Genomic DNA, 18983 nt, shown 5'->3' on the forward strand with positions numbered 1-18983 from the left:
TCTTAGTCTTTGTGTCCACAAGACAAGGAGCTAGGCAGAGAAAGTCTGTTTGCCTATGCCAACAGGAAGTTTCCTACTGACTTCAGTGCAGAGTTATTCTAAACCTTCCTCTTGGAAGAACAAATCCATTCCTTCCTTGCTTTGATTTTTATAAGAATTCACAAAAAGTTTTCTTAAAATTAGTGAGTTTGGGTGCCAAGAAATGGCAGGTTGCAAAATGAGCTGTTCACAAATGGTTGCCTTTCACCATATTGGTGCAGGTGAAGCTGATCTTATTTCTCTCTTGAAACTCAAACACCCAAGAGCACAGCTTTCAAGACATCCTCTGGGGAGTTGCAGATGCTCAGAAATTTGAAGTGCCACTGTTTGAAAGCAGACAATTGACTGAAAGATTTATTTGTAAAGAGGGAACAGGAAAAAAAGTGTGCCTTTTGACAGTAGAAGATTATAAAAATTACAGACTTTCAATCTTCAAAATCCACAGTTGTATCTCTCTGATGAGAAGCAGACTAATGTTTGAGAAATGCAAAAGCGATTGCAGCACTTTACATTAAGGATGTGGGGTTGATTTCTTGGGAAAACTGGAATATCTGCTACTACATTTAAACTAGTATATGAAAGTTAATGCCATAGGAAAAATTTTATAGATTTAAAATATGTCCTATATGTTGTAAATGAACTCTAAGATTAAGCATTACTTGAGTTGCACTTATGCTGCTTTTATGCATGACACACTAATAAAATCAGTTCTGAAGCCTGCTTGTCTACTCTTGCCCATCTAACACTGCTATAGAAAGTGTGAAATAAAACTGGTTTAAGTTTATTTCACAGAACTGCACGCTGCTGCTCAGGATATGAGGTGGTGAAACTCCATTATAATCTGCTTTTTACTAATTTGCATAAGTAACTAATACTTTTTTTTCAATTCAGCTTCAATCTAACTTCTTTTCACAGTTTTTTACCTTTGAACAATACAAGAAGGTACTGGGATATGCATCACTGCCACCAGGACTGGTATGTATGGATACAGAACTCCATAGTCTAATGTAAGATGTCTCTGCTGAACCCTCTGTCTTATCTGCTTCATCCCACAGAAGAAGCCCAAAACTAAAAGCTCCAGCTCAATCCAGTTTTTCAAAACAGCATTGTCCCTTGAAAACATTGATAAGAATTTATCGAAATTGATAAATGATGTTTTATTTCGAATGTCCTCAAAATAATTCCCTGCAACATCATAACATTTGTCAACTGGATAATGACAGCCACCATGGAAGAGTCTGTATTCTTACAAACTAACAAAAAAAGTTGAACATTATCAATATTTATTCATTCATGTCACAGTGTCTAGTTTAACACTTTAACCTCAAAGTGCTATTCTCCAAGGCACAGTACAACTATAACAAAAAGACAGATCTCAGTCTTATTTTAAAAACTTTATAAAAGAAACATAAGTTATTGATAAGAAATTGCTACTTCTTTTGAAGTAAATGGCAAAACTCTCTTGTCCATCGGTGGAGTTAGGAATTCATCTCAAGAAATAACTTGTTTAAAAGCAAAATGCAGGGCATACACATATGCAGAAATGTTTAAATGGTAAGATGTAGCTTTGCAGGTGTAATCTGCATATTCATGTGTAGGTCTTAATTCTGCTATTATGCTTTAGGAGTAAAATACTTTGTATAGGAACTACTGCTTCCTGTGGTGTAAGAATGTAAATCATAGTAAATATCTATTTTTCACAATGATGGCATCACAACTTTAGGAAATAGTTGGTCTTTTTTAAGGCTGTGCTATAAAGGTTTGGGTAATTTCAAGCCTCTTTTAAAGAGTATTGCTTTCATTTACATCTGCCTTTGATTGCAGCAAGTGAATGGTCATGGAATTCCATTAACTAGGTTAAAGCAAGCTCTTCCTCTTAATTATTCCATTGGCCTTATAGCTGTGTCTCCTATTTTATCTGGTATTTTTCAGTAGTTCTCATCCTTAGGTCTCTCTAGAGAGACTGATACTTGTTCTCTAGGAAGTGGAAAGAAACGAGTTGAAGGTTCTATGGTACCCCAGTGCTTTTCTGGGGGGAAGAAAAATAGGCTGAAAACTTATAAACATGCAATAGCTGCCCAAAAGCTGCCCTGATTGACAAAACAAATACAACAATGCTCAGAATAATCAGAAACCCCTCACATTTTTTGGTGCAGTACTGTTCCTATAGAGGTGGTTTTGGCCCTGAGGTAGTGAGGAATAAAGAAGACTGAGGAGGATTCTGGTCTAAGGCAGGCAGCATGTTTCTAGGTACCTCAACAGACCTGATAGCAAGGCAATATTTATTATTAAAGGACAGATGTCTACATTGGCACCATCTTCCTACTGGCTTTAGTCCCATGGTTGATGATGAAATGTTCTTATCTTACCAACAAATCGATTTGTTGGTAACACAACCTCCTCCAAAGGCAGTAAGACTAGAGTTTGCCACTGCCCTTCTAACTTTCCATTCCTCTCTTTCTTGAGCTCTCAGCAGTCACTGCTGTGTTAAGAAAATTTTTTCTCACCACTGTTTTTTCCCTTACTACAGGTTTCTTTGAATTTCAGCAAATGTACTCATTATAATGTATTTTGGTCCTGGGACTTTTTTCAGCACCTAGAGAGTTTGGGAATGTTAAGTGAAGCCAATAAATGTGTAAAGACATCACTTAATTTTCTCAATGACCTAAATATTTTAATACTAAATTTTTTTAATATCTCTTAAAATTAAGATCTCTTAAAATGTTGTGCCAGGATGGAAAGCAATGCAGTGAATATCTCCATATCTATGACTGAAATGCCACCACCTTCTAAGTAAATGGAACTAATTCATCCTTGCAAGGAATGCTGGTATTTCCCTGTGTGCCACTCATTCCCATATAAACCTTCCTGGGATTGTTAGTTACTAGGTGAACGTTTTACTTCTGCAATTTGCTTAAGTACTGAACTCTTCTAGTTTTTTACATGTATTTTTAAGTTAATATGTTATGTTATTAAGTTAATATGTTGTGTGCTTAATGCTGAGTTCAGAGATTTCATTTTTTCCAGTGCTGCATAACTACACTTAAGTTTGTGTAATTATTCAGTGTCCACCCAAAGATAACACGAGGACATTCTTTTTTCCACTTTTTTCCATGATTGCATAATAATTGAGTACCACATTTTCCCTTCCAGCTGAAAGGAGAATACATGGACATGGAGTGCTATGGCATTTTGTTTTGATTGTTCTGGAATATGGTTTATGGCTATTGTCATATTGCCTTCATGAACTGTCAGCATCTAATCAAGGGCTAAAGAGAATAGTTGTTTAGCAATAGAATACTGCTGCATTGCTGTAGTCTTGCAGTTTGCATTGTATCCCTCAGTTTCACAATCTGATGCAGAGGAAGCATTGCTCCTTAGTATTTAATTTTCATTTTGACTTTCCTAGGCTTTTGCAGTTGCTGGCTTGGGATCTGGGTTGACAGAGGCAGTTGTGGTTAACCCGTTTGAAGTAGTGAAGGTTACCTTACAGACCAATCAGAATGCCTTCACAGAGGTAGGAAAACTGCTTCGTTCTCCTTTCTCCTCTCTATTGGGCATAATGCACTTTGAGGTTCATATTTAGAGCAAAATTTCTATAATATATTGGTGGATACAAATGATTTTCCCACAAGCTTAACAGAAACAGAAAAGGCAGAGACCCAATGGACAATGCCTTCAGATATGCAGAGATGGATGCAGTGTTGTCAGAAGTATCAGCATCTCCACTGTGAATATTCTGTGCCTGAAATGCACCTTCATCCCTCCTGAGCAGCCAGCAACCCAGCACGGTGAGGAACTGTAATCCAGGAGTATAAACCCTTGTACACAGCACATTTACCCCAGCAGGCTGCAGATTTCAAGTGAGCACCGAAGGTTAGCATGAAACACCACGGCCCTGTGCCCTTGATGGAGTCTAGCTGCTCTATTTTACACCGTGTTTCTTGAGTGAAACTACTTACAAGGCTTCTCTTTTATTAGCACAAACTGGAAAATTGTTATATAACAAGTACTGATAATTTAACAAGTATTGATAATTTAGGTTCTTGCTTCACTTCAGAGTTTTGTTATTCAAATATTGTTTTCTCCAAAGAAGCCATCGTGCAAAACATTGTCCATGATTCTGGGTACTACTGAAAGGGGAAAAAGACTAAAGGGAAACAGTGATTCATGAAAATCAAGTGTTGTCAGGAATGCGCTAGCTTCTATTCATTTTAATGCAGAAGATGTTCCAGGATAAAGTGAAGGAAGGCAGTAATACAGTTCCTTTTTTCTTTTCTTATTGAATAAAAATAGCAGTTGTCAAATCATCTTTTTGAAAATCTTTTGAGGAATCAGCTGTACCATGGTAGAAGTGCCAAATCACGTAAGCATCACAAGAAAAGCCTGGCTGAATCCCTGGTGGGATATGATTTTTGCATATTCTACTATTAAGTTTTGACTGAGTCAATACTTCCATGCCTTGTAGCACTCATCTGCACAAATTGAACACTTTTAGGGGATGCACAGTTAAGAGATTTATGACCTGGCCATTTACATAATCTGTTTGGGCCAAGGTCCTCAGGTACATTCTGGAAAAATACAGCTACTGATTTCCAAATGTCATAGAGTAACTGGTACCTACACCATAACTCATCCAGAAAAGCATTTTCTTCCAGAATAAATTTTAAAATGTTTGGTAAGCTCCTGTTTGACTCTTGATGCATATGAAAGACATGTTTATTTGCTACAAGTCTCCAGTCTAGACATTTTTTAAACTTGGGCAGCAAAGCCACTGAACAGATAAATAATGCAGTGCAGGAGTAAAACGTTTAGGGTCCTGGAAGGTGAGAGACTGAAAGTAGAAAAAAGCAATTTGTGAGAGGACCTGTCTCTCAAGAAGATGATGTGATAAAAATTATGAGCTATTAGTGCTCCACAATAGTGAGCTAAGCAGGTATTCCGGGTCTTTCTGCTTCACAGTTGTGAAGATGTAATTATCCGAGCTTTAAAAATCCTCAGCTTTTAAGTATAAAAAAACCTCTGTTACATTTTGAACAAACCATTCCTTCTAGATTTGCAAAAGACTACAGGATATAGGATATATAGAGAGGATACAGTGTATCCTTTCACTGAATAGATTTTAATTTTTTTTCTACTGCGAAATTTATAACAAAATCTGAGGTGGTTTAGCTTACATTTTAGCCAATTGTTTCCTTTAGTTACAGTATCCCTTCAATGGTGACCTTCAGAATACTACAATAATCAACCTGTAGCTGTCCAAAAGCATTCTGAGTTGTTTTTGTTCAGGTGAATATACTCTAATTTAATTTAAATGAAAAAATTCACAAAATCCAAACAATAGTTTATTATCACACAAATAAAATTGTGACAGAATGGTATTTGGAATCTACTAGAAACCCAGTTTACATTAAAAATGTTGACTACTTGCTCTAGGGAAAAATAAACAATGGAAAATAATTTCTTAAGTCACAAAGATTGTTATATCACAGACATATTAATTTTTTTTACTATATCTCCTTAAAATGTTAGAACTTCAAAATTTGCTGTAAATTAGAAAAATACTCTAGTGACTTTATACCTTGACATCAAGTCCTCATTAAGAAAATGTTAAAGAACATTCCACAAGAAAGCATGTAAACTCAAGCCCATTGGAAGAAGTATGTCCAGAGGTTATATTATACAGCACAAGGCATTTCCATGCACTGTTTTTCTAAAAGGTTTAAGTAAAGCCTGTACCTATCCCATTGTGGAGCTTTCATACTACATGATGAAACCTAATGCACTTCACATATTTCTTTGACTATTGTATAGAAATAATAAATATATCTTGTTTAAAAGGAACAAGGAAGAGCATGAGCACATACACTCACACCCAGACTCCAGCACACCCCCAAAGCAAATATTCACACCCTGCAGTGACAGCTGAATTGTTCTGTGGTAGCAGATCATCTTTCCAGGGCTGATGGATTTAAAGAGGAAGGCCACCATAAATCATGTATCAGCCCTTTTGTGATGTGGATTGCTGGGGGTGAAAATAATGGTGGCTTTTTTGTTAAAGTAAATGGTCAGAAGCTCTACACCATGTTGTTTGGTTTTCCTTTTAGTTTTTTTTTTTTTTTTTTCATTTTCCTGTAGCCCTAGAAAACTCACTGACTTATAGAAGCTGGTGTGGTGAATAAAAATCTTCTCACCTGACATAAGAGCTATGATTAATTAAACAAATACAATTTTCTGCTTTATGATCTGACTCCAGATTCCACTGAGTATGTCTATATTAAGTAAAAGTCAACAGCTGTGTGAGGAGCATTAACTCCAGATGTTTGTACAATAAATTCCTCTGTCTAAGGTCCTTCCATCATCAATGATGAACCACAGACCTTCCATGGCTCGATCAGTTGACACGATGACACTTCCTTTGGTAAAAGGGAAGCGCTGCCAAAGAGAGTCCTCTTTGTTACTGAAGGACTGAAAAGGGAAGTCAGGTGTAGACATTGCAGGTGTCTATATTTGGACTTATTAATCCCATCTCAGGTGTTCAGCAAGCGACAGGCTTCCCCTCTGAGTCATGAGTAAATCCATGTTCTAGAAAAGGGATACCAAGGGATGCCTTAATATTGAAGGTTGCTCTATTATTTCTGAACATGCAATGTCCATTTTTGGAGCACAAAAAAGGATCCTATTGCTAGTATCCATGTTCAGTATTTAAATTTTAGAATGGATTCTGACTTGAATTCTTGGGAGCAGATAGAAAAGTAAACTCTAGAAAAATATATGCAGAGCATTAACAGGATAATATTAGTTGTGAAATATGAAAAACCAGAATGAAATTTTGTATTCAAGATTAAACTCTTCAGTCACCTAAATAAGCAGTCACATGCTGTGTCAGGTATAGTAGCATCATTTGGCTGATGGTGTTGTTCAGCCACAGTGATATTTTGAAATGGAAAGCTATTAAACAAATTAGGGCATTGAAATGAGTGGTATTCACAGTGGTGTAGTCAAAATTCTTCTATATTTTCATGTTTGAACCTCCTAGTGGAAGTCATGTTTTGCCTTTCTAATTATAGATTTGGTTACACAGAGCTTTATGGCTTTATGGGGTTTCTTGGCTTTATGCTTTGGAAAAAGCCAAACTCTATTCAACAACTTTTTGAAAGTAATGTTTCTAGAATGCTGTTTAAAAAATGTAAAATATTCAGAAGAGGAATAGCGAATTCTGACTATCACAGTATATTCAAAAAAAGATCAAAGATGTATGTAGTCAGGCAGATTGTGTCTGATATGAGGCAGTTTCTTCCTTTTTGCCTTTTATGAAATGGAAATCTGTTACAGTACTACTCTTTTATAGTACTCAAATGCTGCTTTCATCTTATTCTGCCATAATAAAAACGAGGAATCTTTTTTTAATTAAAGTTGTGATTTTTTTATATGGCCACAGGAAAGAGAAAATTAAAAAATAGAGTGATACTTAATGAAAAATTACAAGAATTGGCAACATTGTGTTTGTCAACAGCATGGAAACGATGCTACGTTTATTGTTCTCTTTTTCTAAAGATGATCTCTTCCTTCTTTTGCTTCACTTGTGTAGCAACCATCTAGCTTTGCTCAAGCTCAGCAGATCATTAAAACGGGTGGTCTGGGCTCCCAGGGACTCAACAAAGGCCTTACTGCAACACTGGGCCGTCACGGAGTTTTTAACATGGTTTACTTTGGATTCTACTTCAACGTGAAAAACGTTCTTCCAGTCAATAAAGTAAGTTCTTCGTACAGTGCAATAGACAATCAGATAAGGAGTTTGATGTTTTAATTCCCACTCGATTTTTCTGTGCAAAGCTGTGGTGTTTTTAAACTGAACTGACCTAGCTCTGTTTTGCAGGAATCCATAGCATTTTAATGGAAGCAAATTAAGGGCTTGTTCTTATCACTTTTGCAGAAAAGCCATATTTGAAGTATCATTTTTATGAATTTCCCTTTATAGCATGGTAGCAGTGTGGAAAGGCAGTAAATGAAGTACAGACGTGTGGTGCTTATGTTGGGTATGTATGTACCTTTTTGTTGGGGCAAACTGGCTTAGAGGAGAAAAATCAGTTTCTAGAACTTCTGCCAGTATTCAAAAAGGGGCTAAGCTGGCAGTATGTAGGTTATTCAAGTTCAGCCACTAGACCTATTTATTCAAAAGAGAGTTCAGCCTAGTATTGAAGGATGACAGGGAAGTTTCATCCTTATGGGAGAGAGACCAAAACAGGATGTAAAGGGCCGTGTGCAGGGACTTCATGCCATTTATAATTAAAGAAAAAAAAATCATTATAGCTATAATTTCACTTCTAGAAATTTTGATAGTCTTATATTATTTTAAACAACAAAGGAATCATTCCCTCTACAACAAAAGGAAATTTTGCTAATGGAAACACAGTAATATCAGCAACTTTCTAAATGACTGTGTGAGAAACAGCTAATGGTTTATTAATGATTCCAGCATGCTACTTATTGAAGTCTGTTTTCACCAATGTGATTTTTAGATGATGACAGTTAAACAGTCACAGGTGTAATATGTAGTGATATACATGTAAGAAGGTGCAATTCACATCAAAAGAGATCAGTTTCTATTCCCAGATGAAGTAACACCTCTTTTTTTCCCCCTGTACTTCTGAGTAGCCTGGTATTTTTGTTGGCAGCGCTGTGTAAATGGAGAAAAGCTCCACTTCTTATTTGCAGGTTATTACAGTAAATTGAATTGTTCAAGAGCAGCTGACCCACAAGTTTCTACAAGTTTCTTGCAGTGTATCTAAGCATATTTTACAGTGTACTTCAGTCACACATTCTAAAAACTCAAGGCACAAGCATAGCTTGTTACTAAGATAGAAGTAAACATTTTTGTGTTGATCAAAAGATTAAAAAAATCATAATCACTATGCAGAAAATTCAGGAAAATATCCAGGTAAGGACAGAGACTAGTGTGCAGCTTCTATGGGAATCATGGGAAATATTCTTGCATAAGAATTGAATAGTAATAGTATTTGGCATAAGCATGCTTCCCTGGCCTTTCAGATTTTAAAAAATAGGAAACAAGGATTACATTGTTAGAAAGATTCAGAGTTTTATGGTCTAAAGGAAATTAGTACTTTATATAGATTTCATATAATGCAGAAAAATTATAACATCTGTAACACGGTTTTAAATATATGTAGAAAACAAAAGGGAAATTACTTCAGCGTCAGCCAGTGGCCCAGCTGTCCTTAAATATCAGCAAAACCAAAAGAAAGTTTAATCAGTGTGGGATTAACTGGCAATAAGTGGAGAGGTTTGCCTTGTGCCTGACCAGGGCACAGTGCTTTATTTGGTGGTTTGCACAGTGGCTACATTTGTGCTAGTAAATGGAGCAGCAGCTCTGAAACTCAGCCACCTGTACTGTTAAACATTCTCTGGCACAGCTTTGGTCCTGTTCAGCCAGCACAGCTCCTGGATGTGCCTTGGGAGCTCGTGAAGGCAAGGAACCCTTCCTAATTGTCTGCTTTCATGCAGCCAGTCTGTTCTGAATGGTGATAGAATTCTATAGTGCTAATAAAGCTAAGAGGACTTTCCACATCAGCCAGCATCAGTGTCATAGACAGTCTGCACAGAGAGATATGGCCAATAATTCTGATCAAACTGCCCTTAAAATCAATGCACAACTCACTCTGAATTTAAGAAGACATGGATCAGGCTGGTGCTAGCCAACGTTATGTCTCAAGTACTTACATGCACTGAATTTCACTTCAGTGACTGCTAAATGGAAGTGTTTAACAACAATTTTCAACCTATAACCTAAACCTCTTCTGTCGGTGGACAGGTAATAGGGGCTTAGATTATCAAACCTGTACAAGAAATTTGGTAGAAGCTGGTTTGCAGTTAATCTGAAAAATATTAGACAGTTGTTAATTTGTCTAGATTTCTCACATACTTGATTTCACTACAAAATCTAGTTTGTTAACTTTGTATATTTTGCCAGAAAAGAAAGTCTTAAAGCCAGCCTTGTAATATTGACAAATACATAAAAAATTATAACGTATAAAATTTGTGAAATAATAATACTACACTTGTGACATAATTTTGACTATTGACTATGTATTTGCTGTCCACCATCTCTAACATAAATGGAAAATTTATTAAAATCTCTGAATTAGCCTTTTAGCTGTCAGCTAAACTGTCAATTAAATTTGCAGCCTAACTGGGGATGTTTGCTGCCTATTTTGCCAAAAAGTAGAATCTTGTATAAAAAATAAGATGTGAGGGGTCAAATGATATCTGTGACCTGTGGGTTGTAAATGTCCATAATGAATAATTTTTTATACATTCAGCCTGTTCTGCTAAACAGACCATTTACAGCCAGCCTTGTGCCCTGTTTACTGAAAATGGAATAAGCCAGTTTTCTTTCAATGGCCACTAATGTACCAACCATAGAGAATTAGCAGCTATGACTCTGCCCTAGCAATGAAATTCTTTTGGCAAATGGCATCGACTTTTGTAACTCATCTCATAGGTGCCCAACAGCTTTCACTTTGCCATTTTTCATCATAATTAATTTGCTTTTAAACATTAGTTTCATTGCTCACTACCACCTCCAGGTGGCTGCCACGGTTCCTTAACAGTATAAAATTTTGTCACTCCTGTTAAAAGCCCCCTTGGAAATGTGACCAACTGCAAGACTCATGTCAAGTTGGGCACTGCCAGCCCCAGCCACTGCAGATGTGCCTCTTGTTGCAAGGGCTGCTGCATCAGACCAGGGCTGCTGAGCAGTGCATTGTCTCCTGAGAAAAAAAGGGGCTCGGAACTCCTGGAGGCAAAGAGATGGGAATGTTCAGCTTGATGAGTAAGTAAAATAGACAGCAGTTTTATTTTGGTAGCTTTCAGATCCATGCCAACATAGAAGTTCTATGTGGGAATAGAGAGTGAAAAGTGGATGTGGTGCAATGGACTTAAATAGTAAGCCAGGATAATTTCAGAGGAGACAGGATCAGAATGAGTAGAGGAACAACCTCAGAGCAACTAAGCTCTGCTTCTAAAAATTTTGGGTTTTTTTTTATTTTGACACCTAAATTTATATTGAATCTTTATACTAATGAAATCACCCAGATGTTAAAGTGGTTAATTTCATGGAAAAACGTTTCCTATAAGGTTTATGATAAAAAATCCACTTTTTGATTTTTTAGCTGGTGTTGACTGTGGTACATTTGCTTAGAGTCCAGTTTTGTGTATGGGCAAAATGCTTCAAAAGGAGTCTTCTTTTCTTCTCTAGATACCAGAAACATTGGCTTTATTCTATTTGCATTTAAATCACTGTATATACAGACTTAACAGACTTTTTTTTTTGCTAAGATCTTTGTTAAAAAAGGGCTACAATTCTTGTACCACAAGGGATTCTAATTTTTTTAACTTATTTATCAGTATGTTTCATGTTTTGTGAAACCAAGGTATTGAGTTTTTCTGCAAGTAATAATGAGCTCTGTTGATCTTGACATTTCTTTCTTGTCACCTGTATGGGCTTCACCCATAATGTATAATATATATTATGGAAGTTTTAATCATTTTTTTTCTTGTTGCTAATCTGGAAATGAAACCTTCTTTCTTGGTTTCTTTCTAATTTAAAAACACGCAGGTTTAGGAAACAAAAAACTGCCTGATTTTTACATTGTGCTGATGCTATAACACAGCAAGATAGTTTGTTATTTTAATGATGATTTTCTATAATTAAAGCACCTTCATGACAGAAGTAAGCTGCATATAAAGAATCTGATGTCAGGCAAAAGTGTCCTTCTATTGAAAACCAAGAGCAAAACCAAATTATGTGCATAGGGAATGTTGTGAAACACATTTCCCTGTGACTTCCACTACTTAGAGAAATAGGATTAAACCTGCTTCAAGGTACTCTGACTCCCAGATAAACTCCGGGTTCTTTGATGTCACAGAAATGCCAAAGTAGGAGGTCTTTCTAAAAAGATCAAATAAAAACCCAGTTGAACTGTGAACTGTGAGCGAGCGGAAAGTTTTCAGATGCACTTCTAACCCACTCCTAACTTTTACCGTGTGCCTATAGCAGGGCTCAAGGAACAATCTGTTGTAAATTCTTCAGCCAATTAGCTGAGTGAATTACCACCGTTTATAATGCACAGAACGTGGAGGCTCTCTTGCCGTTGTGCCGAGTTGGATTGTTAATAACAGGAAGCTAGCACTTCTCAGTACAGTGGATCAGCTACATGTGAAAATAAATGTAAAAAACCTGGAGGGGAATGGCAGCAGACTGAGATTAGTCTTTATTTAATTTAGCATTTGGGGGTCCAACACACAAATGAGTGTTTTAGTAGGCTTCATGGTGGAAGTTGCTGTCATTTGTAAAATATTCTGGCCAATTAGCTAATAGTGTGCTTGGATTTCTCCTGTTTTGATACAGTAATACTAAGTACATTGTGAAGCCCAATTATACAAATCATCCCCATATGCCATACCAGTCTCTCTTTATGAACTGTGTTTATAAATCCTGTGTGAGGAAATGTGTACTTCAGCAATTTAGACCATGTGTAAAAACATAGCCAATAGGATTGTCAAGAAAACAAGTTCCAGCGTAGGAAATCCTAATGTGTTCCGCTAAAATAACACGAGTGTGTTGTGTGAGTTTTCTGATTAAATGCTTATTACTTTACAGTGCTTAACCTGCACAGGTCTTTCCGTTTCCTTTTTTTATTCTTTCTTTCCTCACTCTTTTTTCTTTTTTTTTTTTCTTTTTTTTGTAGGATCCAAATTTGGAGTTTTTGAGGAAATTTGGAATTGGGCTAGTCTCGGGAACAATAGCCTCAATTATTAACATTCCTTTTGATGTTGCAAAAAGTAGGATTCAAGGACCACAGCCAGTTCCTGGAGAGATCAAGTACAGAACCTGTTTTAAAACTATGGCAACAGTCTATAAAGAGGAAGGGTAAAACATTCTTATTTTAATAAATGTCCAGACCTCTGTTTTAGTTCATGTGGGTCCATAAAACCATGTTGTTATATTTCAGATTTGACGAGGACCATTAAGCCACCCTGAATTCACATATCAAAAGAGCCCAGTGTAGCATTTTGAAAATTTATTTTAGAATTACAAGGACATATCTTCCTAATACATATGAACTTTTACAAGAGACTTACAAAATGATTATTATGTTGTCAAATTTATGTTCCCCAAGTAAATGCTTGCTATATCTCATATGTCATTTTTTTCTATTCTGCATTTTGTGAAAGGAAAATATGAAAACAGGCTATTTCTCAATTGAATCTAATTGTGATTATGCAGGCCTCTGTACCTTTGAAATTATTGCTGAAATAATTAAACTGAGGACAGATCCTTGTGGTAATAACGTTTTCCAACTTTTAAAAATATTTCTCAAGTGGTGACTGAGTTGTGGCTTTGATATTCAATTATATCAGTCATTTTGTCCCTGTATGCAGCTGTTGTTAACAGACTTGTCTTGAAAGTAAACCCATCTCACTGATTAAAGTCATATTTCTGATTGGCTGGGCTCACAACATTGCTTTTGTGACTGAACATTGATTAACTTTTTCTCTTCATCTGATCTGCCTCTGTAAAATGTTAAAATCCAGATACAGCCTGCTATTGAACATGTGTAATTTCAAATAATTGCCTCTAAGTGCTCTGCCAGCATTTTTAACAAACATATGCTACAATTCTGTTCTTCTGTTAGAGCAAGAATATTGTTTGAAATGTTTTGTTTGTTATTCTTCTGCTACAGATTTCTAGCTCTGTACAAAGGCTTGCTTCCCAAGATTATGAGGCTGGGTCCAGGTAATTTTCCTTCTGTCATTTTTTTGCTTTTTTTCTTGCTTTCTCTTGCTTGTTTTTCAGTTTCTTGAGAATATGCAGTAAATATCAGTCAAATAAATGAATAAAAATACCTTTCACTTTGAATGGTTTCTTTTTAAAATAGCATCATCTGGCAGTATCACGGATGGATTTAGCTAAATATGTGTCTAAAAAGAAAAATTTACACATATACATCAGAGAATTGCAAATTCAAGTAACTGCCAGTTTGAGCAATTGTTTTATTTATGAACAAACCACAGTACATGAAAATGACAGAACTGTAAAAGTTTTGGAATTTCTTAAAGTTCCCTATTCCTTCTAATGATTTTTGAGCTCATTAGGACTATTCTATACCTATGTGAAGTCAGCCAAAAACGCAGGTTAGTGTCTCTCCATAAAATGCACTCAACTAGTCAAAGCACAGCCCAAGCATATCAAATTCCAGTTACTTTCTTCCCCTGTGCTCTATGGGGGCAGACACTAAAAAGCTGACAGCAGAGCTGGGAAGAGACTGGCTCTGAAGACTAAGAGGACAAGGAAATCTTAAAACTGGGGTTATTGTTTGACCCTTTCTTACTAATTGTTACTCCGAATGTGGGAGCACAGTGGTTGAGAGCTGTATCTTCTTTGGCTTTTAGAGTATTTTTCCTGACTGGTTTTGATTAATCATGAAAGCAAAGCACCGAGCCCTCAAACTTTGTCAGCCCACAAAGGCAGTCTGTGTCAAAAAGAGCAGAAGCCCCAGTTTGAACAGTATCCCATTCCCATGAAATCGTATTTCCAGTTGTTCCAGCTGGTTGTTTAATATGCAAGAGCACACATAGGTAAAGCAAGCAGGTACAGAGCCTGTTCTGCTGTATAAAGGAGGCATTAGGTTTGTCTGTAAATGTTTGCATATCCAATCCATCTGGCTGAGTACTAGACCATGCCTGGTTATTGTGCAGGGCGAGGAAGAAGGTGGGGAAGGGAAACAAGGAGCTAAAAGCCTTTTCCCTCACACTCCAAAGATACTAGATTACATACAAGACAAAGAGAAGGCAATGTTTAGCTTTCCCAGTACCTCTTAGCACAGCAGATTTTGGGATAAAATTTTCCATCTTACAAATGGCTATGCACTCTGGCCCAGATCCAGCAAGTCAGTTACATGTGAACTTCATTCTAAATACTTTTGGTAGTTATATTGGCTAACTAACATACAGATTTAACTTTCTGATGACACAATAATGATGACCAAAAAATCTTTATTGTGACTGGGAAGGTAATTCCTTCTTCCGACATGTCAGTGTTTACAGGGAAAGAGATTCTCAAACAGATCACACAGTATGAAATTTGGAATCAGCCTTGATTTGAGTTCAAATCACATCTTGGACATTGTGTCTGGGATTTGTTTGTTGGTCAAAGCCTTTTGCAGACATCTTCTCTGTTTAGCTGTCTGTGAGTTCCTTTTCATAGAGAATTTAAAGTCTGATGATGGTCCCTTAAGATAAATGATGTGGAGAAACTCATGTAGTTATTCTGTGTGCCTGCTTGTCTTAGCCTATCCCTAGAAGGGTGAGCCCACCTCAGCAGAACCCTCATTTGTTACAGGTGCCACTCCAAGCCCCCAACTGAACCTACAGACAAAGGGAAAGGCAAAAAGATATTTATGCCCCAGTGCTGGCACCCACAAACAATGTATTTTTAATCATGCAATCTGGTTCTCTTTATCCATGTTCTCCAACTGGAAGTTTCTCTGTGTGTTTAGTTATATGTATACCTTCTGAAATGTTCCCCTTTTTTTATCTCATGCAGTAATTACAGCCCAGTTACAGTCTGGCTTCACTAACAGTAAAGATATTTTATGGTTTTCAAGCTGAGATTTTATACTGTTCCCAATTCTAGCAAATAATGCCATTTCATTAGATCAAAACTTTGCCTGTGGATTTGTAGCCAGGAAAGATTATACTCATTTCCATATCATGATTTTCTGCTTTAGTCATGATGAAAAAACAGGTGAAAACCTCTCTTGAATCTTACCTGGAGGCATTTTTAACATCCTGAAGATGAATTTTTGTCATTTCACCAGTAAAGTTACTATTTCATCTGATTAAACAGGCACACAAATACACATATATTCAGATTGAAATTTTAAGTTGTGGAAGAACAAAGAAAAACATTAATGTTGAAAAAGTATTAGGAAAAATCACACTGTGGGTAAATTTGTTCTAATATATAAGCTATTTACTTTATGAAAAAAGCATATTGACTTTATGATCTAATATTAAGTAAAATTGGTATGGTTTATGAATTGGTGAATTTCTAGTGAACTCGGGAAATAGAATTATCCATTTTGTAAGTAAGACTTTGCTTATTCTAGTTTATATTACACACTAGAAATGCTCTATGAAATCTTGAAAACAGTGAATTTTCTATGTAGTAAAACAATATCTTTTCTTGCAGGTGGTGCAGTGATGCTTTTGGTTTATGAATACGTTTATGCGTGGCTTCAGGACACAGTCCATCACAAGTAGCACTTCTGAAAAAACGTCTTCTTTAAATTATATGCATTCTAAAATACACTGTAATAAAGCAAAAGTGATTCTTATCCTTTACAGTGTTGAATACCCTCAGATGATGTTAATACAGTTCCAAACAAATATGGTCTCTAGGTCCTGATCCAAGAAAACATTTAAGTACATACTTTTCTGTAAGTGCATAATTAAATAGCACTTGACATTTGTAATTGTTTTACTGGATCAAGAGAAAATATAAAGCAGACATAAGACAGTGAGTTTTTAAAGGACAAACTGAAATTTCTTGACACAGAATCCTCCTATGCAATCACATACTTTTTTAAAAGTTTCAGCTGAAATGGCAATATATAAACTTTCAGGGCATTTTAAAGGAAAAAAAAATGAATAATCCTGGATGGGCAGATTCTAAGCTAATGTAAACTGACAGCTCCATTGACTCCACATTAAGAAAATGATACATGCTTTGCAACTCTTCAGTCAGTCTTGGGTCCAGTTTCAATTCAGCCCAGTATGACTTCAGCAGTCATAGAAGAGTTTTTCAGGTTCCTGGGAGTTTGGATAGAAAAGGACAGTACAAGGAGGCACAACCTTAAAAACATTCATACTGCTAAATATCTTACTTGTTCTTAGCCATATAGATGGTAGAAATCTCATTCAGATTGCAGGAGATACTGAAAGCAATTAGTATGCATCAAGTTACATAAAAATGCAAAACAATATGGGATTCATAAAAGAAATTAGTAAATAAATTAGCAGAAAAAAATAATTTTAGGCATATGAGATTTTGCTGCAAATTTTTTTTTATCCACTTTGATATACTATCCCAAAAGAGCTGTCCTGTGATAAAAATGCTCAGTGCACCCTTTAGCCTTTCATTTCCACCCTGGAATGGTGAAACAAGGTTGTAGACTGATAGCACATCTGCAGTTGTAATTAGCTAGCCATACATCTCGAAGAAATGCATTTTTCTGTAGATAAAAAAGTGGCTCTGAAGCTAAAATTTTTGCTTTTCTCAGTCACTGTAACTATAAATATTCCAGGGATGCACTTGTGTTCTTATGGCCACTCTAACTCCATGAAATCCAGTAAATTCTGCTATGCTGACTGAAGACATAGTTTCTGTGCCATTCTGCATTTTCTTTTTAAAAAACTCTTTAAATAATTTTAAATCACGCACAATTTTAAATAACTATTCTGTTATAAAAATGTCTCCATTATCTAACTTGGTTTGTGGTCAAATGAGCACGTATCTTGCAATTGCTGGACGTTTTAGTATCTCCCCATACTACATTCACTCTGTTAACAATCATGTTCTTCCTCTGAAGGAGATACAAACCTTCTCCTTAGCAATTCTGAAGAGGTATTTTTCTTCACTGTCGCTTGAAAATGGCAGTCCACATGTGAAATCTCATTTCAGGAGTGTTTTTAATGCATTGGAAAAGCAAGAAAAAGCCAAAAATAGAAATGTGTTTTCAGCGCTTTCAAGGATGCCTGTATTAACATGCTCAATAAGCCTCTCTTTTGTCTGAATTTGGCAACGGTGACTTTTCATACCTTTGCTATTTCATAGCCAAAATCAATAAAATTAGCTCTGTTAAAGTTTATGGTTTTAAGGCAAGTGTTCTTCGTTGTATTTTATTATCAGTACTTGGCCAAACACAAGACACTACTAAGATAATTTCAAAAACTAAAGCAAAATGCTTTATAATTTGTCTTTTATTAATTTAGAGCATTCAAAATATAAAAATAAAATGCTTTAAACATACTGTATATACATATATAGCCTTCGGTTTTACATCCTTTCCAACATGATTTTTTTTTTCTCAGTTAATAGCTCAGCCTGATCTTGGATAAAAGGAGAAACATTAGAAAACAGAAAACAGGGTGATATGGGAAAACAATCCTATGAATGTGCCAGCCCAATGCCCCATTACTCCTTGTGCAATCTGGGCTGAAATTCAGTTTTACCCCAAAGATCTTCTGAACTGGGACCATGCAAGCACAGTTCAATTGAAGGGAGTATTACTAGGCTTCACTGATTTCTTGGGAAACTTTTAACACTCTGGGGATGAAATGTAGACTTTTCAGATTAAAAAATTTAATACTGCACCCATATGTACTGCATATATCCCAAATGCATCCATTCCCCTCAGTGGATTCATTCCAGATTTATACCATTGTACTTGTCAGCAGCAGTTAACCCTTATTTCTTATTTTTTTAGGAAGCAATTCCCTTTTTCTTTTTAATGGTTTCAAGTCGTGTGGTTAGTAAGTGAACATTGACGTTTTCAGTTTATCCATGAGTACAAGCAGTGAAACAGTCCTTGGGCAAAGGAGTATTCTACATTGTAGGTTTACATTTTTTAAAAAATATTTGTGAAACTACACACCAAAAAAAAAAAAAAAATCCGTCACAGGCAGTTCACCAAGAGCCAAGGTCAGGCACTTTTGCTCACTCTGAGCAACACTTTTCTGCACGCTGACTTCCCATTCAGGGGTAAGGGATCATGTACAGCAGGCAGATGCACGGAGAGCTGTACCTAAACAAACACAAAACAAAAATGGTTTATGATGGTGTATCCCATGGGAGGAAT

At 36.1% G+C, this 18983-nt stretch overlaps 1 protein-coding gene across 3 annotated transcripts in view; it reads left to right on the forward strand.

Moving 5' to 3' along the window:
• The window catches only part of SLC25A21 (solute carrier family 25 member 21), a 236696-nt gene extending 218694 nt beyond the window's left edge, over positions 1–18002 (forward strand). For 2 of the 3 annotated variants that reach the window (XM_066322092.1, XM_066322094.1), the window contains exons 5-10: positions 955–1014; positions 3449–3556; positions 7631–7795; positions 12810–12991; positions 13806–13858; positions 16316–18002. In XM_066322092.1, the coding sequence (XP_066178189.1) occupies positions 955–1014; positions 3449–3556; positions 7631–7795; positions 12810–12991; positions 13806–13858; positions 16316–16386 (639 nt within the window). In that variant the 3' untranslated portion in view covers positions 16387–18002. The remainder of the gene's footprint in view (positions 1–954; positions 1015–3448; positions 3557–7630; positions 7796–12809; positions 12992–13805; positions 13859–16315) is intronic. The other variant, XM_066322093.1, reaches the window with a different exon arrangement.
• The last annotated feature ends 981 nt before the right edge of the window (positions 18003–18983 follow it).

This window comes from Sylvia atricapilla, chromosome 6 (assembly GCF_009819655.1).
Source record: "Sylvia atricapilla isolate bSylAtr1 chromosome 6, bSylAtr1.pri, whole genome shotgun sequence".
Classification (NCBI taxonomy): domain Eukaryota; kingdom Metazoa; phylum Chordata; class Aves; order Passeriformes; family Sylviidae; genus Sylvia; species Sylvia atricapilla.